Source organism: Podarcis erhardii (genome assembly GCF_964252035.2).
Source record: "Podarcis erhardii genome assembly, chromosome: 7".
NCBI lineage: Eukaryota > Metazoa > Chordata > Lepidosauria > Squamata > Lacertidae > Podarcis > Podarcis erhardii.
Genome location: NC_138511.1, coordinates 27,039,161 through 27,064,943, shown reverse-complemented (window position 1 = coordinate 27,064,943; position 25,783 = coordinate 27,039,161). Strand labels below are relative to the sequence as shown.

The 25,783-nt window shown below is 47.0% G+C and overlaps 2 protein-coding genes across 3 annotated transcripts in view; both read right to left on the bottom strand.

Annotated features, from left to right (window-relative positions):
- The window catches only part of LOC309346951 (chymotrypsin-like elastase family member 2A), a 207,434-nt gene that overhangs the window by 156,893 nt on the left and 24,758 nt on the right, over nt 1–25,783 (bottom strand). The gene's annotated exons all lie outside the window — the stretch shown is intronic.
- On the bottom strand, nt 1,011–25,766 carry DNAJC16 (DnaJ heat shock protein family (Hsp40) member C16). Of its 2 annotated transcripts, none has more exons than XM_081870910.1 (15): nt 25,531–25,766; nt 20,624–20,809; nt 19,367–19,433; nt 17,575–17,914; nt 14,712–14,896; nt 13,591–13,695; nt 12,637–12,795; nt 11,674–11,804; nt 9,180–9,363; nt 7,758–7,940; nt 7,313–7,389; nt 6,099–6,179; nt 5,078–5,173; nt 3,843–4,010; nt 1,011–2,360 (listed from the first exon to the last, which is right to left on the bottom strand). In XM_081870910.1, the coding sequence occupies exons 1-15, from the start codon at nt 25,749–25,751 to the stop codon at nt 1,970–1,972; spliced, it is 2,574 nt and encodes an 857-aa protein (XP_081727036.1). In that variant the 5' UTR covers nt 25,752–25,766; the 3' UTR covers nt 1,011–1,969. The 2 variants fall into 2 exon arrangements, with proteins under 2 accessions (XP_081727036.1, XP_081727037.1); XM_081870911.1 differs by lacking the exon at nt 25,531–25,766 and adding an exon at nt 25,373–25,524.

Sequence of the window (25,783 nt, the reverse complement as noted above, 5' to 3'; positions counted from 1 at the left end):
CGGCACAGGAACTACATCACCCTCCTCTATTAAAGGACAGGCTTTTCACTTGCCTTGATAGGCAGGTAGCAGGTGCACCGCTATTTCTTGGGGGGGGGGGGAGGAAGGATCCACCCAGAGTCACTCCTGTGACGAGGGAAGACCCAGCACAAACAAACCGGCACTTCAGAGAGCTCTTGCGAGAGGCAGACTGCTTGCTCTGTTTTTCTTTTTCCTTTTTAAGAAAGAACACACCAAGCACATCCCATCCCCAATTCCCCGTTGCAAGGCACCACTAGCAAGTCAGCAAGATATTCTATTTCCAAGAGCTGTTCTACACACCGCAAAGTTCTGGGCCACTCTTGTGAGGTTTGGCTGTCCTATTTTTGAATGAAAAAGAGCTCCCTGCAAGTAGAGAGCAAGCACATCAGGGAGAGAGCTCTGCTACATCTCTCTCTCTCTCTAGGATGTGCTACGCAGAGGAGCGGCTCATTTCTTTTTGTTTTCTCACGGGAAGCTTTCAAATATACACCCTACGAACCCATCCAAGACGCATGGCCCATGGTGCGTCGTGTTGTAGGGTTGCATCCAACTAAGTGCTACTCGGAGCAGACCCCCTAGAGTCAATGGACCTAAGTTATAATTATGTGCATCAACTTTGATGCGCCTGCGTCCTCTGAGTAGGACTGGAATTAGATGCAACCCTTGGGCTTAAGTTTAAATTAGAAAGCAATCTGCAGCTTAAAAATGTGACCACTCCTATGGCTCCAAGGAAAAAGTCAACCAGATCAAGGTGAGCGGCACATTCTGAGAGGCGGCAGGAGGGGAAGTAGCCAGGCAGCCGTGCCCCTTTGTAAACAAACAGGCCCCTGGAAACCTGCTTCAGAAAAGGGTGGCAAGAAAGAAAAATCGCATTGCCATGGAACAGACAGCCGCGAAGTTCAGTAGTTTGGCATTTGAATCCTAACCTTATCCTAGGAGAGGCCATGTTGAGAGAGGCAATTTCGCTCAGTTACTGTCCTACAGATGTATTGTTGCTGTTTCAGGGCAAGAGGGAAAGGGATGTCCAGGGAACGACTCACAAGCAGGAGTTTCTGCCTTCTACAAACATACACACATACACACACAGCTATTGGCTAGCAGCAGTCTGTAGCTCTATGGATGTGGTTCTGAGAGTATGGCTGTAAAACTACAAGTCTTTCAAAGAAGAGGACAAATCAGACAGCAAGCAGGAAGGCATCGAAAGGGACATACATTTTAAAAATGGCTCATTGCTTCTTGTACAGTGTTTGCGGCTCAGCTAGCCACTCCCTGCCCTGCTGAAGGCTGAGCTGGTCAACTCTACCTGTTGGGTTATATTGCACCCAGGGCTGGAGGGGGCATGCAAGTGGGTTGCTAGTACCTTCACCCCCTCCCCGCCCTTATACACATCCTGCCCTGTCAGCTATTTGGTACATACAAAGGATAACGGGGCATGTGTGGGAAACCAACAGGTAGGGATGATTACAGCTCTCTGTAGACTGCGTGGGGGGAGAGTGGCAGCAAAAGAAAACCAAAAACATTTTAAACCATCCATAGGCAAAGAAGAGAGTTCCCACAGCAGCAATGCTTTCATCGACTTTGGAGAAAAACCCAGAGGCGGAACTGGAGCAGGCTGGGACAGCGGGGGGGGGGGGGGTGGAGGACAGGGGCACCGACTGTGAACCAGTTTTGATTGTACGGCTTCCAAGCATTCAAACCATTTGGTACGAAGAGCAGGCGCCAGTGCATTCGCCGCCACGATCGCTCCTAGGTCAAAGGCGCGGGAAGGATGTTTCTAACTCACTGGGCCTAGGAGGATTCATCTAAAAAGCTACCGTCTATTCCGACACTCCAGAAAGAGATATGCTTGCAGTTGTCCTCTTTCAACGTCTCTGCTGAGATAGAGATTCTCTTTCGAAAAAACTCTTTTTTTCCTTTTTCAAAATTTTATGCCGCTGCTGTTGTTTTTTCAGTCTAGCGCAGGCCACAAGGGAATATAAAACCTTTGCAGGGACCCTTCCAACAGACGCTCCATCCACAGGGAGAGCTTGTTGAGTTTGTTTTTCACCGACCTCGCCCCCGGGCTGCAAGACGGCTTCCCACGGACCTCCCCCAGGTCAGATTCATCACAGGGCATCCCCGGGGCATCCCCGTCCTCCTCCGACTTGCGAGGCTTGAAGAGGCAGAAGTATTTCTTGTGCCCGTTCAGGGCCAGGACGTAGCCCGTGTAGTCGCGCTCCAGGAAGTGCTTGTCGTACTGGTTGGGGATGGGGGCGGCGTCTTGCGCAAACTCCAAGACGTACTCCAGCCACTCCCGATGCTTGTCCAGGTTCAGGAAGGAGAAGTGGAGGCAGTTGCTCCTGGAAAAGTGATGCAGGAGGGGATTGTAACATTGTAGAGTTGGAAGCGACCCCCCCAAGCCCAACCCACCGCAATGCAGGAATCTCAGCTGAAGCATTCGTGGCAGATAGATAAAAGGGGGTTACTTCTAGCATCCCAATCAGAACCCAGTACAGTGGTACCTCAGGTTAAGAACTTAATTCGTTCTGGAGGTCCGTTCTTAACCTGAAACTGTTCTTAACTTGAGGTACCACTTTAGCTAATGGGGCCTCCCGCTGCCACCATGCCGCCGCTGCACAATTTCTGTTCTCATCCTGAAGCAAAGTTCTTAACCTGAGGTACCATTTCTGGGTTAGCGGAGTCTGTAACCTGAAGCGTCTGTAACCCGAGGTACCACTGTAAGCTTAGAAGCTGAAAAACAACAGAAGAGCTGGGGGGAGGAGTGTCTAATCCCCTGGCTCTGGCCCTCCAAACCAAGCTTTCCGGCCCTCTAAGACCCCATAATTTTGGTGGTGGAAAAAAAGAGAAAAATTAAAGTGGAGAGGTTGGGATGCCCCTAGTGTGGAGTGGCCACACACACTGCTTGAGGCTGGCTGGGGTGAATATGGCACTTGGGCCAAAAATGGTTAGCCACGCCCTTGAGCTAAAGCAACTGCCTTGATCAAAGTCGGGGAGGGAAGGGCCTGGGCTGGAGACTCAAGAGCTGGTTATGTGACCCTGCCTGCCAGGGTAGGCTCACTGGTTCCTGCATGCCTCCAGCCAGGGAAGGGGGAGCTTCTCAGGACTCAAAGCAAATTAAATTGATCTGTCCTCTACCCCACCCCACCGCCTCAAGCAAGTCAAATGCATTCAGACCCTGCTGAACCCCAATCAAGGCCACAATGGGACTTAGCCCATCACCCAGTAGCCCCTTGAGAAATACCCATTTTCTGGATCTACTTATGACCTGCAAGCCAGCACAGGGGAATGAGACATCATCCCATTTGAAATTGGCGCTGCAACCACACAACTGCGAGGGATTCCTATCCAAGTCAGAGGTGGATATGTCCTCCCCACACATCTGAAGCGAGGAAGATACATAGGAAAGCTGTCAGGCCACTGGTCCATCTAGCACAGTACTGTTGACACTAACCAACACTAGCTCTTCGGGGTTTCAAAAAATAGCCTCCCCTAGCCTTCCAAAAGCCAGAGGAAAGACCCAAGGGATAAAAATGGAGAGGACTGGGATGAGGAGGTGATTTTAAGCCCCATTTCAGCACAGCCCAACTACCATTTTGCAGCCTCAAGCTTCCCATCTACAGAATGGGCACAAAAGGTGACCAACTTCACTGTGCTGTTGCAAGAGTGACACAAGACTCTAAACAGACTAATCATCATGGATGGAATAAGCATCCTGCTCTTCCGTTTAGACTCTGGAAAGCTGCAAATGCCTTTTTTTTTTTCTCCCATGGCAGGACACACCTCCAACATAACTCTGGCCAGTGACGGTGCCCCACACTCACCCAGTGAAAGTGTAGACCTCCAGGGCAAACTTCTGCAGGAGAGGCGTCTTGGTGGGGTTGGAAAGGATCAGGACCACATTCATGTGCCCAGGCCTCAGGCGCACCAGGTTGCTTGTGTAGGTGATATCTGTCAGCTCGGTCACTTCGACAAAGCCCTTCTTGGGGATCCTGAGAGGGAAGGGGAGAGAGAAGAGGCTCAGCAGGAAGCAAGGAGAGCCACCTGCATGGGAGCAAGGGGAAGCAGCAGAACTTTAGCTTCTATATGTCCACAGAGCTCTATGGCCTAGAGAAAAGCCTCTGTGAAAAAGGCTTTCTTGGAGGAAGCTGCCTTCTATGAAGGCGGACCGTTTGGGTCCATGTAGTTTGCCACTGTCATCTCTGATTGAACCTGTCTGACTGAACCTTCTGCATGCTGGGATGGCTCAGTCAGTAGAGCATGAGACTCTTAATCTCGGGGTTGTGAGTTCGAGCCCCACATTGGGCAAAAACTCTACAATTCTATGCAAAGCAGATGCTCCACCCCAGAGAGCTTGCAGCCTTTCCCTAGTTTCAGCTGCACATACACCTTCAGTCACTTTCCCCTAGACAAGTCAAGTAGAAGGTTCTCTGCTTTCTTCCATCCTCATTCTCTCTCATCATATCTGCCCGACCTTCTCAGCCCAACAAACTTCCCAAACCCCCTTCAGATGTCTCCTCTGAGACAACGGAAGCCTGAGGAAGCTGCTGTAGATCATGTCACACTGGCTGGCTGCAGTTCTCCAGGGTTTCAGAGAGGAGCTTGCTGGGAACTGAGCTGGAGAGCTGCTGCAGGCAGGACAGATGCTCCATCACTGAGCCAAAGCCTACTCACGCTGCGGTGGAAGGCATGCAAAGGTTTGCGTTTCAGCAGGGCCTGGGACAGAGTCCTTGCCCCAGTTGAACAGGCAGCCCAGGTCAGAAATTGGCTGCTGGCAAGGGGCAAACAAGGCCCAAGAGTCCATCTCCATCACCTCTAGTGAAGGCTACGCTTCTAGACCCCTGGCCACTGCCTCTGGCCCAGGGGACGCAAAGGCCAACCCCAGGAAAGCAGAGTGCTAAGCTATGGAAGCATTTGCCAACCTGGTGCCCTGCGGATAGATCTGGACTACAGATCCCACCATCCCTGACCACTGGCTGTCTTGGCTGGGGCTGATGGGAGTTGTTGTCCTGTACACCTGGAGGACTCCAGGCCGGTGAAGGCTGAACTAAGGAGAAACCTGTTATCTTTGGTGAAACTTGTGTCGTTCTTCTCGCCCTTTGGAGGGTTTTCATCCTTCTTGTCGGGAGGCGAATCTCTCTCGTCGCTCGAGTCGCTGAAAAACAGCAAGTTGTGCTTTCAGGCGGGGAAGAGGTTGGGGGATCACGGACAGGGACAGATCAATTCATCTGCAGTGTGACTATTGTGTGTCTAAAAAGGTATAGGGACCCCTGACCACTAGGTCCAGTCGTGGCCAACTCTGGGGTTGCGGCGCTCCTCTCGCTTTACTGGCTGAGGGAGCCACCGTACAGCTTCCGGGTCATGTGGCCAGCATGACTAAGCCGATTCTGGCAAACCAGAGCAGTGCACGGAAACGCCGTTATTCCCATTTTCCATTTACTGTGAGTATTTGCTTTAAAACCCCTTGATTTTATCTATATCCTGATAATTTTATTAGGTCTTCTGTTTATACTATTTTTAAAAAATTAGTTTTTATTAAAGATTTCCTATTATTTTATGTAAACCACCTACAGAGCTTGGGTTTTATCCAATGCTGGTACTACTGGGCTCAGGGCGGCTAACAACCAATAATAAAAACATGTTGATTAAAATACAACTTAAAAAACAATATTAAAATACAACATTAAAACATTAGGATGCAGCCTCTTCACAGGAGGAGAAAGGAAAAAGAAAGAGGAGGAGGGAATCAAACTGATTCTAAGCCAAAGACCAGATGGAACAACTCTGTCTTACAGGCCCTGTGGAAAGAAATCAGATCCCTTAGGGCCCTGGTCTCATGAGACAGAGCGTTCCACCAGGCCGGAGCCAGTGTTGAGAAGGCCCTGGCTCTGGTTGAGGTTAATCTAACTTCCTTAGGGCCTGGGACCTCTAGAGTGTTGCTATTTATGGACCTTAAGGTCCTCCGTGGGGCATACCGGGAGAGGCAGTCCCGTAGGTACGAGGGTCCTCGGCCGTGAAGGGATACAAAGGTCAAAAAAAATACCTACCTACCTACCTACCTACTACATACGGCTGCTTACCTGAAAGCCTGAACAATAACAGTCCCAAAAAGGATGAAGAGGGCTGAGAATATCAGCGATAAGAGGGGCATCATTTCTCTCCTGCAAAAGAGGATCACCAGTGAGGGCCGGTGTCAAACCAAATCCACAGCCTGTGCCTTCTTCCCCCACCTCTGAATGAGGTGAAAATGGAACCAATACGAGAATTGGCTCCCTTCTGTCCATCTTTGCTGTCCTCTCCAGTTCCCTCACCCTTGTGCCCCTTAGGAAGTACTGTGCTCCCTCAACGGCCCAAGGTCTGAGAGGAATTTTGTTACAAAGGTTCAAATTGTTATTACACTGTTTTGCACATTCAGGCATGCTTTATAGCCTGCATCAAATATATTTGCAGGGGGAAAAATCACTATTAATATTAGGTGGCAGCAGCAGCAGCAGCAGCAGCAGCAGCAGTAATAATAATAATAATAATTAATAATAATAATAATAATAATAATAATAATAATACAAACACAATGGTCTACTAATGGCTCAGGAGAGGGAGAGCAACTCCTGGTGGTCCAGAAGCAGAATGTCTCCACCCAAAGCGCTGACTAGCGGCCCACCCAAAACTGGCTCAAACCACTTTGACAGTCTTAACTTTTGCCTTGAGCACTTCTAATTCCATGCAAATTTTACACTTTATCATAGGGGATCGTGGTAAATGCATGAAGATCCAGAATGTGCAAATGGAAGGAATCAGAAGAGAACCTGTCCGGGTTCAAACTGGAAGTCCCCTCTCCCTGCAGCAGATCTCCTCACTGCCAGTGATCCTGAAGAGCCACTGGATCCTGATATTCGCTGTCCCTCCCCCCACCAGCTGCCTAGGCTCCCGGCTGGCTCTCAGACCTGCTCCCTTCCTCTCTAAACAAGTACCTGCTCTACCTGCCCCGCCAGATCAGGCCACTGCCCCATCGAGTCTAGCATCCTGTTCCCACCCAGATACTGGTAGGAAACTGGGAAGCAGGACCCGAGCACAGGAGCAATTCTTCTCCTCCTGTGGTTTTCAGAAACTGGTATTCTGAAGCATTATTGTCTCTGAATGTGGAGGCGGAACACAGCCATTTGGGTTAGTAGCCACTGAGCCATCTTCATAGGAATCAGCACAACATGCCTAAACGTTAGAAGGCCACCCCCCGGTTTCTGACACTCCAAAAATGCGAATCAAGGAAAGGCTGCTATTAATGCAGAATCCATACCAGTTGCTGTGAAAGAGGCTGTCCCAGCTGTCTGATATATAGTCGATGGCGGAATAGATCCATCGGAGGAAGAAAACCTGTGTTCACACCGAAAGAGCAGAGGGGAAAGGGTGATTCCGATCCATCAGCTACAGTTTCTGTTCATTATTCTGGCATTTAAATGAATGCAGCAAACCTATGCAGGTCTACTTAGATGTAACCCCCAATGCATCCAATGGGATTTACTCCCAGGTAAGTGCAGAGGATAGCAGCCTAAAGCATGCGCAGCTATGTCCAAGGAAATGTGTAAGCACTGGGCTGTGAGTCTATTTACTCATCTTGACATAGAGAATTGAAGGCTTTTTGCATCGAGATCCCATCACCCTCAAGCACACACACACACACACACACACACACACACACACACACACATGCTTGTATCCTGTTAAACGCCCACAATGCTTACAGGAGCAAGTTCATCGTTCAAGTCTGGCAGGATGGTATCAGAAGAGAGAATGCCTGGGTCTGTCCTCAGCTGATCCAGGAGGTCCAGAAGAATGAAGTTGTCCTCTTCACTGCCGCTCCAGGGCTCGTCGAGGGCTTTGTAGACTACTCGCCCGGCATTGTTGCGCCTCTCCAAGATGACCACCTGGGCGAGAAGCAGAGGGTTAAACCACAAGTTGCTGTGGGGGAGTTTTCAATACAGTTTGAGAGAAACCAGCCGTGGCTTCCAAGAGTGTGTCTAGCCAGGGAAGAAGGAGCAGGTTTAGGACTTCACTTGAGCCCAGAGCCCCAAGCCTGAAGCTCCAGGCAACAGGAAATCTTTTGTTGGGATTTTGCCTAAGTGCAGCTTCACACAAAGCAATTAAGAGTTGGCCGAATGCCAAGAAGACTGAGCAGAGGGAGTTATTCTGCCTAGAGATATGGGACCTTGGATATAGCTCTACTATTGGTTAAGGTCTCCACACAGGCATGATGACTCATGACCTTCCCTGACTGGGTAGTGTGTTGGTCAGTGTGGTGTTCTGAGAGTCGTTTGGAGTTTGTTAAGAGAGCTAGTTTAAGATCCGTTTCTGTTCTTGTATATAGTAACTTGTGAGTCTGCTGTAAATAATAAACACCTCTAAGTAACCAAGTTACTAGTAGCAGTGTCTTGTTCCTGCTTCCTTCTTCCTTCCTGCAACTGATCGCTCCTGGAAGTCTGTGTATGCTCTGCTACATTCAACTGGGTCTGGCTAAGATCCTGCAACAGGTCAAAGTTGCGGAACACCAATATCTTTGCCCCACAGCACAGATAAAGAAGTGGTGTCTTTGGCCCATTACATCCAGGTGGGAGTTACCTGGCCTTCTGCCATCACCTGCAGTTGGAGATTCATTGCCTCACCCACTCAGTTCCTCTGCCTGAACGGGCAGTGGCAAAATGATGCATGGACTTAATCCCTATTTTTCACAGCCCTGTAACCACCCCCACACACTTTATGTTCCCATCCTGACCTTCTACAAGAAAATGCTTCCACAAGAAAATGGTGGTGGTGGTGGGGAGGAGAATCTCTAGGCCACTGGCCTACTTAGGCCTGCCAAGTCTCCCCGTTTGGCTTCCGAGGCCATTGTGGCTAGGCCAAAAAGAACTGTCACATTGGGCGGATCCAGCCTGCAGACAAGGCAGTGAAATTAGGGCTTTATGATTCATCTCAACCCATTTTTTTATGTTTTCGGTTCAATTTTTTTACATTTCAAATCATTATTTTTTTATAAAGCTCTCTTACAATGTTTCCCTGAAGTGCTGCTAACTGACCCAGGAAACATGGGACAAAAGGAACGTTTTGCAATGAATTAGAAAGAGCCAGCAAGATGCAGCTGGGCTGGAGGACACAGGCAGGACACTCACGGCTGACTTCCCGTGCAATCTTTCGTCGTCCATTAGCAAAGTGTGCCCAAACTGCGGCTGGTAGTTGCTGTAGATGTGCACAAACCTCAGGGTGTCCTTCGTGTTGGCCAGAGCAAAAGCCAGAAAGGCTTCATAGCTCACAGTGTATTTATCGCCCTCACCGGTAATCAAGACCACACAGTACCTAGAACATCACGAGGGAAGAGATAATTACTGCCCTGTCAGAAACGTAATAGGACTAGTTGACAATACTGAAGGCACACACACCCAAAGAGACAGCAACTGTTCACAGGGAAGAAGAAGAAGGTTTGGATTTGATATCCTGCTTTATCACTACCTGAAGGAGTCTCAAAGCGGCTAACATTCTCCTTTCCCTTCCTCCCCCACAACAAGCACTCTGTGAGGTGAGTGGAGCTGAGAGACTTCACAGAAGTGTGACTGGCCCAAGGTCACCCAGCAGCTGCATGTGGAGGAGCGGGGATGTGAACCCATTTCACCAGATTATGAGTCTAGCGCTCTTAACCACTACACCACGCTGGCTCAAACTCCTTCCCAAGTCACTTGGCTGGAACCAGAACACTATGCAGCCAGAATCAAGGGAACTTGGACTCCAACCCTTTCTGCTTTAGGGGCGGGCAGTCTGCAGCCCTCAGCCTAATTTTGAAAGTTCTCTGCAAGCCATCAGTTCAGGCCTCTGGCAAGAGAAACCTGTCCTTTCCCAAGCAATACAGAGATAGGAAAAGGGTCAGAGAGAAAGAATAGAAGCCACTTTTAGTTCTGCTTCCAGCTACTGCCAGCCAGTGGCCCCTGTCAGATTACCCACCAAGGGAATGTGGCCCTCAACAGAAAATATGCTCCCCTCCCCCTGAGATTTCAAGCAAGCTCCTGGCTTCAGCAAAGAGAATCTGCAAGGCAATTTTACTTTGCCCATGCTGGAGGAGGCCAGGACAAGTCCCTCTGTCCAAGGCTAGCTACTATGGTAAAGTCCAAGAACTCTTGAGAGAAGAGAAGGCCTTGGAGCAATGTGGGGGGGGGCACTGGGTGGATTCAGGCAGCCCATGGCCTTGGGGAGCAATGAATCTTGTAGATTGCCTGTGGGGATGCTCCGTGTGATGGGACTCTGCAGTGGGACTTCTTTTTCTGTAAACACTCTGCACGCAGCTGAGCCATGCTAACCTTGAGGTTTGAGGACTGCACTGCCCTCTGCAGGATGCTGGTCTGAAGACAACTCAGAAGCCTGCGCTAGTGTAGAACCTGGCCTGCATATGTTCTGCCCAGGCTGTAGCCATCACCCTGGCAAGTATGTTTCTGAGCCCAACCTGGTTTCTAAAGCCCTGGGGACCCCTCTCGCTTTTGAGATCACCTCTCCCCTTTTATCAACCCCTGCGCTAGCTGTGTTCTTCTGATCAGGCACCGCCTGGCACGTTAAGCTTAAGGTTGTGTGCTTTTTGTAGTTGTTCGACAGATGCTGTTTTCACACACCTTTGCTGCTAACTATTGGAGTATTTTTATTTTTGTGAGCTGCTCAGAGCTGCAGAAAGGCTGCACAGGAACGCACTATGGAAAAGAGGTGGGGGTCCCTCTGTAGGCTTTACTGGCTTGGTAGAGGAATGGCAACATTATCATGACCCTTGAGTCAGATCGTCTTTCTTCAGGTGCTGAAGTCAAGGACTCCTGAGTCAGAAGGGAATTTGAACACATGGCCACACCCAGAATCAAGTCCGCAAAGTGAGCCCATGGTAGCTGTGCCCCTCTGGCCTAAGGATGTCACATTGCCATCCTCTGACTTATAAGAACTCCATCACAGAAGACCCAGTACAACCAGATTCTTCCCTGGGCGGCTTGAGTAAGACTGCTGGAATGGGCTGAACGCTTTAACTGAAGAGGTGCAATCGGAACAGACCCTGTTGCTTCTATATAAGCCCAGTCCAAGTTTGACAGTTGCTGAAACAGCACCAGCACTCTGCTCTCTTTCAGCATTCAGCATGAGCAAGGCTTGCTTCGTTGGAGGTCACGTGAGGACAGGGATTTGCAAACTGCAGTTCTTAGTTCCTGCACGTTACTGGGAAAATCTGGACTCTGCTCATATAAAGAATTGTTTACGGAAGAAAGAGAATGAAAGCTAATCTCTCTTATTAAATTCCTACCACCCCAACCCGCAAAAAAACCCCAAATACCTTCTCTGCAGAACGATCAAAAGGGCGGGGGGAGGATTCCATAAAACAGATAGGGAAGTCAAGTCACTCTGAACTCACCTTACCTTACAAAACCTGCCCAACAATTTTTAATGTGCAACCCCCAAAATACTTGAAACTGGTTAAGGAAATGCATCTACAGCTGCAGAGTTCTGCTTTTCCACCTGCAAATTCTTTTAGGCCTAGATTCTCCAGCAGCTCTCGGTATCCCATTATGAGAAGGGATTTGAAAGTCCCCAAATAACCCCTACAAAACCAAACACACTATGGAGGAGCATCACTACCACCATGAGCCTTACTTGCGCTGCCTGTGAGACTTTTTCGCAGGACACAACTCCTGAAAAAGCTTCTGGCTGGTGAGCCTAGATGCCATGAGGAACTTGTTCTGAGACAGGAAGTCATCAATAAGCTGTTTCTTCATGCCTCGGGCCTGGAAAACAACAACCCCCAAGCTGTCAACCAACCACAGAATTTTCAGCTGATGATTCATGTGCCTTTTAAATACATTTGCAGGTTACCAAAATACATCAGCAGATTACATACCACCATCAAGGTATATGCCCTTTTGAGATGTGACAGGAACTGCCAGATAAACTCACAATTTAATAACACAAAAACTACTTATGTGTTGCTAGAAAGAATATATATATATTTAAAAGACGAGCCCCATCATTCTTTGTCACACAAAAACACACCCTGGCCAAACTGGCTGGAGACAGGGAGCCAGAATGCCCTTAAATATGAACTTCCTGATTAATTTTATTTCAGAATTGTTTAATGACTAAACAGCGTAATCCTAATCATGTGTGCTCAGAGGTACTACTGAATTCAATGGCGCTTACTCCCATGTAACTGGGTAAGGATTGCAGCCCTAGTTAAGTAAAGTCTGCAGTCCTAAACAGAGTGGGTTGTATCTAGTCTTAGTCCTACACAAGAGTATACCCACTGAAATTAAAGAACCCAAGTTAGTCATGTTCATTAATTTCAGTGGGTCTACTATGAGTAGGACTAACACTGGATCCATCTGCACTGCAAACTTTTGTTGCAGGTCCCCAACAGTCTAGATTTGGATTGCAACTTCTTTAAGGTAAGGATCTGTGCTTTGCTTACAAGACGTTGTAAGTTGTCATGGAGACTGATGGAGCTATCTGAAGCATCCTTATCAACACCGTAGAAACAAGTTAGGCTGAGCGTTGGCCACCTGCCTGTTAGGGCCAGAGTTCTCGCATAAGCAGCCTTGCGTGGCGGCTGCCATACCGTACCTGGATGACATCAGCAGGCTTATCGACGTGCTCTTTGAACACCATCATGGTGGGCGTGTAGACGTTGATGTTATATTGGCTGGATAGCTCTTCTGTACCTCGGAGCCCAACGTACACATATCCAAAGGACAGGTAATCTCTGTAAGCAAACGCCGTCAGCTGGAAAGAAAGAGGAGGTGGATGCAGTTGGGCTACATGGTACATTACGTGCAACACATAGACAGGAACCCACTCTGTCTTCACTCTACTGTTACACAGGAACATAGAAAGCTGCCTTCTACTGAGTGAAGGCCATTTGTCTATCTAGCTCAGTACTGTCTACACTGACTGGCAGTGGCTCTCCAGTGTCTGGAGATGCCAGGGATTAAAGTTGGGGCCTTCACCATTGAGCTACAGCCATACCCACATTCAAGGAAGCGAATGACAAGGAGATGTGCCTGCTAGTTGTGTGCATGCAGTTCTGCACAGAAAAAAATATAGAACAGGGACTGGTGGCAGAGGAAGGGATTTGCCAAGCCCTGCTGGAAACCACAGGGTGGGGTGGGGTGGGGTGAGGATTTAAGAGTGCTCTTGCGATCAGGTCCTGCTTGCGGGTTTCCCACAGGCATCTGGTTGGCCAGGGTGAGAACAGGACGCTGGACGGGATGGGCCAGTCATTCAGTAGTCTTGTCTTATGTTTTTATGTTCGTTCCAAAGCTTTCACAATTTCCTCCTCTGGACTTCTTGGCCCCCAGTGACACTAGCGAGTTGTAATCCAAGACACCTGGAGGGCACCAAGTTGGGAAAGGATGGCTTATGCCAAAGTAAGCTTATTGTTTTTACGGTGCCATGACTCTGTTCCTTTTGGTACATCTTAATACAGATATGCACCAGCAAAGGAAGCCAGAGGACCTCCCCTCCCCTGCCTCATTTCTTACTAAGCGGCAAAAACCAGGTACAGAGCAGAGCCTTTACCTTGTATAACAGAGGGACGAGGGGCATGTGATCAAAGAGAAGCACGTGGGGTTTGTTCTCTTTCTTCCAGTTCGACAGGAATCTGACGTAGTTTTTATCTGTAATCTTCAATGTAAAACAGAAATGATCAGTCTCAGTCATCAAACACTGAATGCTGCTTCAGATTCATATTTTTTTAAAAGGGTAAGTTGCAAACTTGCATCTAAGGGCCAACTGACATAGTATGCTAGGACAGCCTCTCCCTATCTGGTGTCATCCTCATGTTTTGGACTGGAGCTCCCAATGGCTGTATTGGCTGGGGCTGAGTAATCCAAAATATCTGGAAGGCACCATTTGGGGAATACTGTGGCAGGAGATACATGGGCCTCCTGATGTTAGTGCCAACTAAATGCAGCACAGAAAGACACAACAGTATTGTAAAGCCATGGTTTATTGAACTCAACTGTGGTTTGTTTATACATCCAAACCTATTCAGCCAGTTAACTATGGTTTGCCTGTGACCAGCAAACCACAATATAAAATCATGGATTGAAGCTGGCTTAAGAAAATTGGCTTGCATCAACCATGGTTCAAAACCCATGACTTTGACTTTATACTGGTTTGCTCCAGCACCCTGATCCAGATGGTTGTTCAGCTACAGAGGTGCCTAGCAGGAGTGGCTAGAAAAACAAAGCCAACCTTAGGCAAAACAAGCCACAGTAACTCTGCTTATCTGCGAGGTTGATCCTGAACTGATCCTGGCTTTTGCATTCTGAACAAACATGGCCAATGGGTGATCAGTTGCTACAGGAGCTTTCTTAACCAAAGGATGGGATTTCTAGACTTGGCGACAACTCACTTTAAACCCAGGATCCTATGAGACTGAATCATCAATACCCATTTCCCCGTTCTGGCTATTATGTAGCCCCCCCCCAAAAAAAAACTGTATAGAGAACAGAGTAATTCCGAAATCCACAAGAGACCCCCAAATATCCACAGAAGATCTGAGAGTGTTGGGAAAGAGGTTAGGTGGCACATATCTTGGGGGGTGGGGATTACAAAGTCTCTAATAAAATGCTAATGAAAACAAAAACAGAAAATAGCAAAGAGGAGCTTAAAATAAGTCAGGAGGCAATAATCACCTTCTCAACAAGGTTACCGGGAAGTAGGCTTTCCACAAACTGCCGCAGATTCTCCCGAACAACTGCATTGTGGAAAAAGGTAATTTTCCCATTGATAAGTCCCAGGATGGATGGTGTACTGTGTGCTCCTAGGTGATGTGCCAAGCGCCTCTCATAGCCAGCATGAACAACGCCAATCCCCACTCCTGAATGAGGGAAGGAAGGATACCATAAAGAAGAATTAATCTTCTCTCCTATGGTCTCTAACAACTTCAGGGAATCTAAAACATCGGAAGTCTGTGATCACATGTTTACTATAGCATCTAGGAGCCTCAAGGGACAGGGATTAACTGCTAGTGCATTCTCTGCAGCAGCAGAAACTGAAACAGAAGGGTTGTAGATCAGTGGTAGAGCATAAGTACTGCATAAAAAAGGTCCAGTTCCTAACATCTTCAACTCTGCTGAACTGCTGCCAGTCAACGCACCAAACTAGATGAACCAATAGCCAATTTCAATGGAAGACAGCTTCCTATGAATAAGACTGAGCTCTGTGTGAAAGCAGAGGTGGGGGACTGGGTCCAAGTCCCCCTGTGGGCCATTTGACAGGTAGGAAGGACCACCCACCTATCAGTCACCTGATGACAGCAGGCCATCACATTATACAGGTTCAAAACACATTATACAGGTAACCACATTATACAGGTTCAAAACAGGTAGGTATTCCTGTTCACATGTAAGAATATGAAGAGGAGACCTCAAAGGAGAAGAAATGGTGGCTTATGGCCCAAATGGGTTCCAAAAGAACTTCTTCAAAAAGAACAAAAATTGTGTGATGTCACCCTCTTTGGGAAACACTGCTCTAACATCATAGCTACCATAGCAGGGCTCCCTGGAGCTGTCCAAGGTCCTGCATACCCTCTGCTTGGCTAGGACCAGTGACTAGGCACTCCCTCCTTCCTTGGCAAGCCTCATGCTCCAACAGAACTGGACTTGATGCAGAGGCTTGATGCAGCAACCAGGGCAGCGTTTACTCAATCTTCCATGAGCCAAGGCACACTTTTGCCCCTGAAAAGTTTTGCTTTTACAGTAAGAATTCAAGAAACAAGTGAAGAAGGAAGTCAGTTGTGCAGGTGATATGAAATTGACATGATCAACTTAGGTTTTATTAATTTCAGCAGGTCTAATCTGAGTAGGACTTAGCCAAATACAACCCACACTGTTTATATTAATGGAATATGTAATGCAAGGAAGTTAGATGCATGCCCCAGAGTAGTGATGTTTCATAAAGCCTCTTCTCTGGGCAGGATTTGTTTTGTTTTGTAACTGAATTGGGAGTGATGGAACGATCCAGTCACCACCAATGCAGAGAGAGAGAGAGAGAGAGAGAGAGAGAGGAACTAACAATCCTCAGTACAGGATGACTGGAAGCAGGCAAGGCCAGAACAGGGAGTCATGCAGCCATGCAGCGGGAAACCTTTTCCGTGAGTGAGCACACTAGCTCCACAATAGCCTTTTGTAGCTCAATTCATTTATTTCACAAGGCACATTGGAGTGGCCCTCTCAGAGCACACTGCTTTTGAATTACTGCAGCTGCAGCCCAGGGAAGACGCAGCCAGACTCTGAAAGGAAAACTCAGGCCAAATACAAATGGATGGTGATGTCCTGCAAAGCCCTCAGCTGCCTTGCTCAGCACCCTATGAGGCCACCTCTGTTCACTATGTTCCACCACAACCTTATGAGTAAACCAAGAACCCTGGGTTGAATCCAATAGAAAGACCCACTGAAATTCATGGACATGACTAAATCAGGTCCATTTATTTCAGGGAATTTTAGGAATGGTATCCCTCAAGAGCAGAATAGGGGCCTCCTAACGACTCTCAGCATCGTTAACAAATTAGAGCTCCCAGAGGTGTTTTTTTTTTGGGGGGGTAGCTGTTTAAATGAACATCGTAGTGCTTTAAATGTATGGTGTAAATGTGGCTTATGTGTCTCAAGAGGGTGGGGGGGGGGGGCTTGCCCTTTGGAGATTAGCTAAACCCTAAGTCCATGCATCTTCTATTGAGCAAACTGGCTTCAAACTTGTAGGAGTGCAAATATCCAGAGTGTGGGGGTCAGGTGGGATTATTATGAGGAATTATAAAATATGCATCAAGCCACTGTGTCAGCTATGAAAGCATAGCATTGACTGAGTTCGATTCATTGACAATAATTTCTGATGAAATCCCTCTGCATTTCTGGCCATTTTCTCTATTGCCCATTTCTCTCTGTCTGACAAGCAACGTATAAGCACCATAGGACACAGGCCAGTGGCCAGTTGCTTTGCCAGGCATGCATCCTGGGTCATAAAAGATAGTAGGCAGTTTCTTTGATGTAGCCTTACTTGATTTTGTTAATCTTAGGGCCAGGAAATAGTTTTTCACATGAAGGTGATAAAGATCCCTATCTTCCTTGCCATCCTTCCTATCATGTTTATTGTTGTTTATGACCTCCAGGGTTGCTGAATGCATTCCTCCTTTTTAGTTCTGTTTTATTTACCCCAGAAGTATGCATGCTTAAATTAGTTTTGTAGTTTAACTTTGTCTCCACGTGGGGGTTTTTTGAAATGCTCAGAGGAAATCTAATTGATTTTTACGTACACTGTGTAAAAGGTTCTTTTGGGAATAAAACAACTTGGGCCGGAGGGTGGACAGGAATTATTATTATTATACGCACCCCTCCCAGAGTCTTGCTGGTCAAGCCTCTGTGTGTCTTCTATTAATCAGAGTCTAATCCTTCCTTTGGGAATGCCACAAAACTGGCCAGGGAGAGGGTAGAATCATGCATTTTTCTGCCCCAAACCCTTTGGATGCAGGTGATGCTAATCCAAACACGTTTCTCTTCTTACCCAGCCCTTCAAGTTCCTGGACCACCTCCTTCCACACAGGCTCAATGTGGATGCAGCTAAAGCACCAGTCCGACGTGATCTTGATGAGGTAAGGTTTTCTGAAACTGTCGGGCAGAATCTCATTGATGTAGTGTGAGAAGTGCAGCAAGTACTTCTCGTCAGAGGAGTCGCGGCGGTCCGAGTTGAACGGGAAGTGGAAAAAGGATTCGTCGAAATAAAAGCTCTCGTGGAAGTGGTGGAACGGGCGGTGCTGGGACTGTTGCTGATGGGGGTAGCCCTGGTTCTCCCCCACATCGCCATAACGGTCAAAATTTAATCTCTTTTCCTCATTGGACAGGATCTGTTTGGGACAAACACCAACGCTCTTAAGTGTATGTTACCGGTTTATGCTTTGTGAAATACTGAGGAGTGATGGGCTAGGTCCAGGTTAAGTTAACTGAATGAGCATCCCAATGAAACAAGTCTGCAACAAGTCATGACTGCATCCTGCCTATTTCGACAGGGTCTAAATTCAACCAAATCAGCCTGGATCCAACCCAATGTATTTGGATGGCCTTATGTAAATAGAGCAGGTAGTGTGGTATAGTGGTTAGTGTTTGGACCAGGACCTGAGAGAGACCAGGTTTCAAATCCACACTTGGCCATGAAGCTCACTGGGTGACCATGGGCCAGTCACTCACCTACCTAACCTACCTACCTCACAGGGTTGTTGTGAGGATAACATGGGGTAAGAGAAAACCATGTACGCCAACTTGAGTTCCTTGGAGGAATATCATTGCTGCGATAATAACATTTTAAACACTACTTTTCAAAAGACATTACAAGATGAAAATTCCATGCCAGGATCTCCATATTAATCCTTGTTACCATATTTCCATATTAATCCTAGTTTCGTGGGGAGGGGTTCAATCTGCAAAAGTATATCTGTTTTGGTGGTGGTGAACTTTATCCAGATGGCTAAATTTCACTACCACTAAAACAGGCCCATTATCTAAATGGTGTTCTCCTGATATTTTGGACTACAACTTCCATCAGCCCCAGCTAGCATGGCCACTGGTCAGGATTATGGAAGTTGTAGTGCAAAACATCCGGAAAGCACCAAGGTTGGGAAAGCTGGGCTAGAACACCCCCTCATAATACTAAAACTTAAGTATCACCCAAGAAGTTGATTGCCAGCTGATTCAAGACAGACAAGAGAAAGCAGTTCTTCACACAAGATGTAACTAACTCATGGAACTCATTGCCACAAGATGATGGCTTTAAAAGGGGATTAGACTATAGTTAACCAATGTTCAGTTGTTGAAGTTCGATTCCCATCAACCCCAGCCAGGGAGCTCACGCCGCCGCGGGGATTCGAACCGCTGACCATACGATCGGCAAGTCCTAGGCACTGAGGTTTTACCCAAAGCCACCCGCGTTTTGTATCTTTTCTTTCTATCTATTTATGATTTAAGCGGAAATTGCTCAATGTGTACTTTTGGGTGTTTTATTTAATGCGTATGACTACTTTTGCTAATTATGGATCTTTTGCAATTATGTACAAAAATAAAACGATTGATTGAAACTCAGTAAGATTTTACTCTGAAGTGTGATCATTTTGGGCACGGTAACATTTATGGATTTACATGTGTGGCATGCCAGGGTAAAACTGTAGCAGGTATTAAATCAGAACACCAGAACCAGGGAAGGAAAGAGGCAGGACTGCTCATCCTTACAGTAAAGGCTGCATTTAAAACAGAAGCCTTAAATACTTAAATATGAAAACATGAAGTTAGAAAAGTGTGCCTAATACCTCATAAGCCTTGCTAATTTGTATGAACTTATCTTCTGATCCTGGGTCCTTATTTTTGTCAGGATGCCTGGAATGGAAAGAAAACAAGACCATGAGCAGTTTGATCATAAGGCTGTTGGATTTAGTTCAACCCTGGCACTGTGCAGGCAGAACTGACACTAATTAAAGAATATGTCACTAAGGCTTAATCTGTTTGATGTTTGAACAGGTTTACTACAGGGGGTTGATTCCTGATGCGAAGAGAGAATTGGCACTAATTAAGGCACAAACATTTCATATGCAAAGACAAAGTCAACAGACTCTGCTACCTAGGTCTCCCTGTATTTGACCTCCAGCACATACTTTTCCTAGTAAGATAGGTAAAGTTAAAGAACCCCTGGGCAATTAAGTCCAGTCAAAGGCGACTATGAGGTGCGATGCTCATCTCGCTTCAGGCCGAGGGTGCTGGTGTTGTCCACAGACAGCTTTTCCAGGTCATGTGGCCAACATGACTAAACCACTTGTAGTGCAATGGGACACTGTGACGAGTGCCAGAGCGCACAGAAATGCCATTTACCTTCCCACCACAGTGGTACCTATTTATCTGCTTGCACTGGTATGTTTTTGAATGGCTAGGTTGGCAGAAGCTGGGACAGAGCAGCAGGAGCTCACCCCATCATGCAGACCTTCCAATCAGCAAGCCCAAGATGCTGTGGTTTAGACCACAGCGCCACCCGCATCCCTAGTACTTTCCCTAGTATTCCTCCTTGAGGCACCTTGATTTGCTGGCTCCCTTTTTACCAACAGCACAGAGCCCCTTCTGTCCTTAGGGCTTGTGCAGGCAACCACAAATATAGCAGCTCAACAGGAGCAAGTGCATCCAGCTATCTGGCAAGCAGGACACCCAGAAGGTCTAATTTCAGCTGAAGCTCTTCAGCAGGGAAGAAACAGAAGGACTCCTACTGTTTCTTAACTCCTCCATACCCCGCACAAATGAGGGATAAGCCTGATGTTCTCCCAAGCCCTCTGTGCATGCCAGAAGGTGGAGGACTGGCAGCAACCCAAAATAATGTCTCGCTAGTAAGTCAACATCTATGGACCTCTGGGCTCTGGTTGGGTTCTTTACCCCAACTAACACTCATTTTTCATGCTGTCTACAGCTGTGTACAACATGATAAGAAAGGCTGGCAGGCCTTTAAGGAGGAGGCGGGCGGTTTTTCAGCACAGCAGCTAAGCATGATACACTGTGATTCCAGCTCCATTTCATGAATCACTCACCATTCCCGGGCAAGCTTCTTATAGGCCTTTTTAATGTCCGCCTGACTAGCTGTCCTGCTGATTCCAAGGATCCGATATGGATCAAAATCGACAGCAGACAAGATCTGCAGGACCAGGACGAGGAACAAAACCACAACCAGGGAGACGCTTAGCCGTTTCATTTCCATTTTTTCCCCTGCAGGTAACCTGTACAGGAGAGATTTCAAAGGGAGAAAATATAGGATGAGACACTGGAAAGTTGCAATACAGGTGCAAGGTCCCAAGTCTTAGGCCTGGCTGCTTCTTTCTGCAATGGTCACCACCTTCCCTTTCACCTCCATTGCGGCACTGAAACTTTGATTCCATTCTAGACTCCTACAATTCTCACAGCCTTTCAGAGAACTCTGATGATAACACTGCCACTTCTTCTTTTAAAACTCATTTTGACTCTCCACACAGATAGATTTGGAGGGACTGAGGCCATCCCAGCCATTGAAGTGGGGTGGGGCTGGATACCAGGCCCTGGCCCCAGCCTGGTGGAACACTCTGCTGCAAGAGATCAGGGCCCTGCGGGATTTGACATCTTTCCGCAGGGCCTGCAAGATGGAGCTGTTCTGCCATGCCTTTGGTCAGGGCCCAGACTGACCCCCCTCCTTTTATAAGATCTTCCTTTCATAAGACCCTGCATGTAAGTGGCCTCCCTAACTCCTCCGGCCCATATAAGACCAGCACAAACAGTTGGGCCTGGTGAGCACTTAATGTCCCCAACCCCTATAGTTATAATTCGTGGGTTGCCATCAGATTTTATTTTGATCTTAATCTGATTTTAACCTGTATTTTAATTGATTGGTTGACTTTATGTTTTTAACGTATTTTATATTTTGATGTTAGCCGCCCCGAGCCCGGTCCTGGCCAGGGTATAAATAATTTATTATGATTATGGTGATGATGATGATGATGATTACCATCCTGCTTCTTTTCAAGGGGGCCTACCTGAGTCTGGCCTAACCTAACCACCCAAATCCCTTTCTTCTCTCACTTTGAGCACAGGGGTCATCCCTTTCCCAAAGCTACATGTGAGCTGCAAGACTGGACTGCCAAGCAGACACCTGGATGGAGCTTAAATGGTCCTCAGTCAAGGAAACTGAGGGAGAAGGGGGTGAATACATGACAGTAACTAAAGAGAGCAATTGGTGGCATCAGAAATCAGAATATTTTCCACCATTTTATTTCACTGTGGATGAACTTCCATTTCTGGAAATGCATCTTCATCAAACCAGTTATAATGAATGATACATGAATGGACACAATGACTGCATTTGCACATAACAGTAAGCCAAGATTTTTAGCTGAATAAACCATAATGTGTTCATACTATGTGCCAGCACTCAGCCCAACTGCTTCCCTTTTGCTTCTCCCTTGGCACGAGCAGATCAATAAGCCAAGAAAGGAGTAGCTTTGCATTATATCTAAAGCTAGGGTTGTGATTTATTTAGGCTGAACAAATCCATGATTGGTAAGTCATAATTTTAAGGCTGCGTGTGAACTCAGCCAACACCAATCAAACCAGGCACTTTCAAAAGTTGTAATTAACATTTTTCAGGTGACCATTCCTAGGAAGCATACATAAATAGCCTCTCACCTCTTTTGCTAAAAGGAGTGCATTAACTATTTCCAATGTCTCATTAAAATGTAACTAATGTAAAGGAAGTTAGGAGTTGCCATGCCTTAAAACGGTGACAAACAGTCCACTAATAATAATATCCAACCCAAGCTCTGAATTTGTTTGAACATATAAAACCACATTAAAAATGTGCTTTGCTAATTTCTTCTCCCCACCAAGAAAACACAAATATTTGGGGACATGGTGTGAAAAATGAACATGGCATGTGTATTATTTTTGTTTACTTAATGTAAGTAAAATATGCCAAATCTTATCCTAATTAATTCAGGACACTGGAAAATGTTTCAGTTCAAAACGTTATAGGAAAATGACAACACTGAAAAAAACTTATTTCACCTGAAGGCTAAAGTGTCAATCCTATGCACATTTACCCAAAATGATTCCTACTGAACTCAATGAGACTTGCCTCTAAGAATGATCCTAAAAAAAGATTTCACTCCCCACATATACATAAAGCCAAGGACTACAGGCAGGAGACGAAATGGCAAAACATTCATCCCAAACCCAATGAAGAATAATGTTTGGCTAGTGTAACATAGAAGAGATTTATAGAGCGGCAGCTATGTTGCAGCAAAAATAGCAAAGAATCTTGTGGCATAGACTAACAAATTTTATACAGCATAAGATTTTATGGACTAGTCATCAAATACAAGAAATTGCATTGAAGTTATTATTCCTACTCAAATATATAGATGTATGAGAAAATAATCTTTTTAAATTGGGGCAGGGGTTTTCACATTTTGAGATGCCAGCAATAAACACTGGCCTTCATTTTTCCACCCAAAAAAAAAATCCCTAAAAATAAACATGCTAAACTAGATTACTCTGTAGGGCATCAGAAAATTAATCTAGATAGGAAACATTTCCAGTTTTTTTTCTTGGAACATCCACACCACCAAAACAGGTTTCAAAAGTCTGGATATAGTTTTGGTACTTTATGCTACAGAATACACTGGAAACAGAAAACAGTACGAGTATCAGTAGAACATTCTTTTCATGCAGAAACCAATGAAATCCCGCATTCTGACTTCCAGCAGGTTCTAAAAGTCTCACAAAAAATCCCATGAAGGCAACTGTTTTCTTGTGCAAACAGCCCTCAGCACCCAGTCCTAAGAAGCATCCCTGCTCCATTCCATTAAACTATAATGGTAGATACTCATCCAGACTTCTATTTCCAGGCCAGCCAGTTACCTCTGGAAAGCTCACAAGCAGACCCTTCCCTTGTTGCTGTCACTAACAGCATCTAATACTCAGAGGAGGTTCCCTCCTGATCATGGTTAATAACAAAATACATAAGAGTTGTAGCTCAGGAGAATATTATTTACATGCAAAAGATCCCAGGTTCAATCAAATCAAATTTTATTAAACGGTCACAGACCAGATTGACTCGTACAGCTAGTCAGCGAAACATAACACCGGAAAAAACAAAGGACAATTTCAATACAGATTAGGCCATAACAACAATTTAAGATTGGACAGCATGAATAAAATTAAGTATTTGCCTTCGCCTGCATGTTGACATTGGAAAGCTCTTGTTTTCTGCGCCTGATAGCGGCTGCACAGAATTTAGCAACATTGATCGTGATTACAGGAACCTTATCTTCTACCAAGGCTCTCATACATTGAAGTTCTGATTCATTTTTAAGCTTTCAATCAATAGGGATGTGTGTATGTGTGATGGGAGCATGGAGAAGACCCCTTTCTGAAACTTTGCAAAGCAACTCTCCATCAGCATGTAGCCAACACTGAGTGAGATGTCCCAGTGATCTGGTACATTGAAAGGGAACTTCTTACATGTGTTAGGAGCATCGGTTGAACATGTTTTGTGTGGAGAAAGGCCCAGGTTTATTCACCAGGCTAGGCTAGGTTGGACTACAACTCCCATTATCCTAGGCCTGCTTAGCCAACGGTCAGGGGTGATGCAGTCCAACAACATTTGGCAACCTAAGGTTGAAAAACACTGGCACAGGCAAGACTGAGTTACATAAACCAATGCAGACTGGGAATAAGACAGCTTCCCACACACAAATATGACGCGGAAGAGAGAGTCCCATCCTCTTTCGTCTGCCCTCAGTGAGAATCCCGACTTGCAGAACCCCTGCTACTCATGACCATTTGTATTTTCGCCCACTTCATAACGGCATATTGTATTCCATGGATAAAACTCATAGCTCTGTAAAACTGAAATAACTGCATAAAACATTTGTATTGGGTTTTATAACTGTGTGTGTGCTTCGTCAACTAGGCTGTTAGCCTCTCCAAAGTACATCAACAGAAATAATAAAATTAGGGGGAAAGCTGAGGTTTCCATTAACGATCATGGTGGGACAGTCCTCACCAAGGATCTAAACACAGCAAGCCCCCCCCCATAAGACAGGGGCACCCCATTACACTTAAATGGTTAAAGAGTGTTGAGGGGAGACCTGGGACAACCCAGGTCCAAATCCCCACTCAAGTCAGGGAGGAGGAGGAGGAGAAGAAGAAGAAGAAGAAGAGGAGGAGGAGGAGGAGGAGGAGGAGGAGGAGTTTGGATTTGATATCCTGCTTTATCACGACCCAAATGAGTCTCAAAGCGGCTAACATTCTCCTTTCCCTTCCTCCCCCACAACAAAACTCTGTGAGGTGAGTGGGGCTGAGAGACTTCAAAGAAGTGTGACTGGCCCAAGGTCACCCAGCAGCTGCAGGTGGAGGAGCGGGGAAGCGAACCCAGTTCACCAGATTACGAGTCTACAGCGCTTAACCACTACAACCACGAATGCCGCCTTAGCTTAAGCTCCTCCGAGAAAAGCTTGGACAGGAATTCAGCAGGAGGCGGTTTCGAAAAGGACATATGCAAGATAGGTATGTCCCCCCCCCCTCCACAGGCCTCTGCCCTCCAAGAGGGGACCCTCCCCCCCCCCCGCCCTGCAACTGTCACCACGCAATATCGCACCAGGGCTAAGCCCCCTCTCTCCTGGCCCCCATTATGCGCTTCTCGCAGTTCCCCGCCACGATACTCGACTCTGCCCCCGCCCCAGATAGGACCCTCCCCACGGTTTCGTCTCTCCCCCCCCCCCCATTATCCCAACACCTTTAGTCGTCCATACCAGAGAGAAGGGCCTGGGAGGGCTAGAGAGTCATCCCTCCCGCTCAACCCCCCCAAGTCACGTGGCTACTTAGGACAGCCGCCGCCGCCGGGTGGGAGGAGAGAAGGGGGCGCCTCTGTGGGGCGGAGTGGGCAGAAAGGGCGCTCGCAAATACCCACCCTAGGCTCCTGTCTCCCCGGTCCCAACTTCCGGCTCGGCGGCCCCGCCTCTGGCCGCCGTTACCATAGAGATGGCGCAGCGAGGGCTCACTTCCGGCGCGGCGAAGGCCCGCCTCCCTTGACAGACGGGCGGGAGAGGAGGAGGTAAAGGACGGGAGGTGGGGCGCTGGTAGTGCCGCCGCGGTGCATGGTGGGAAAAGAGGTTGAACGCTCAGGACCATGGCGTGGGAACACTTGCGCATGCGCAGCAAGC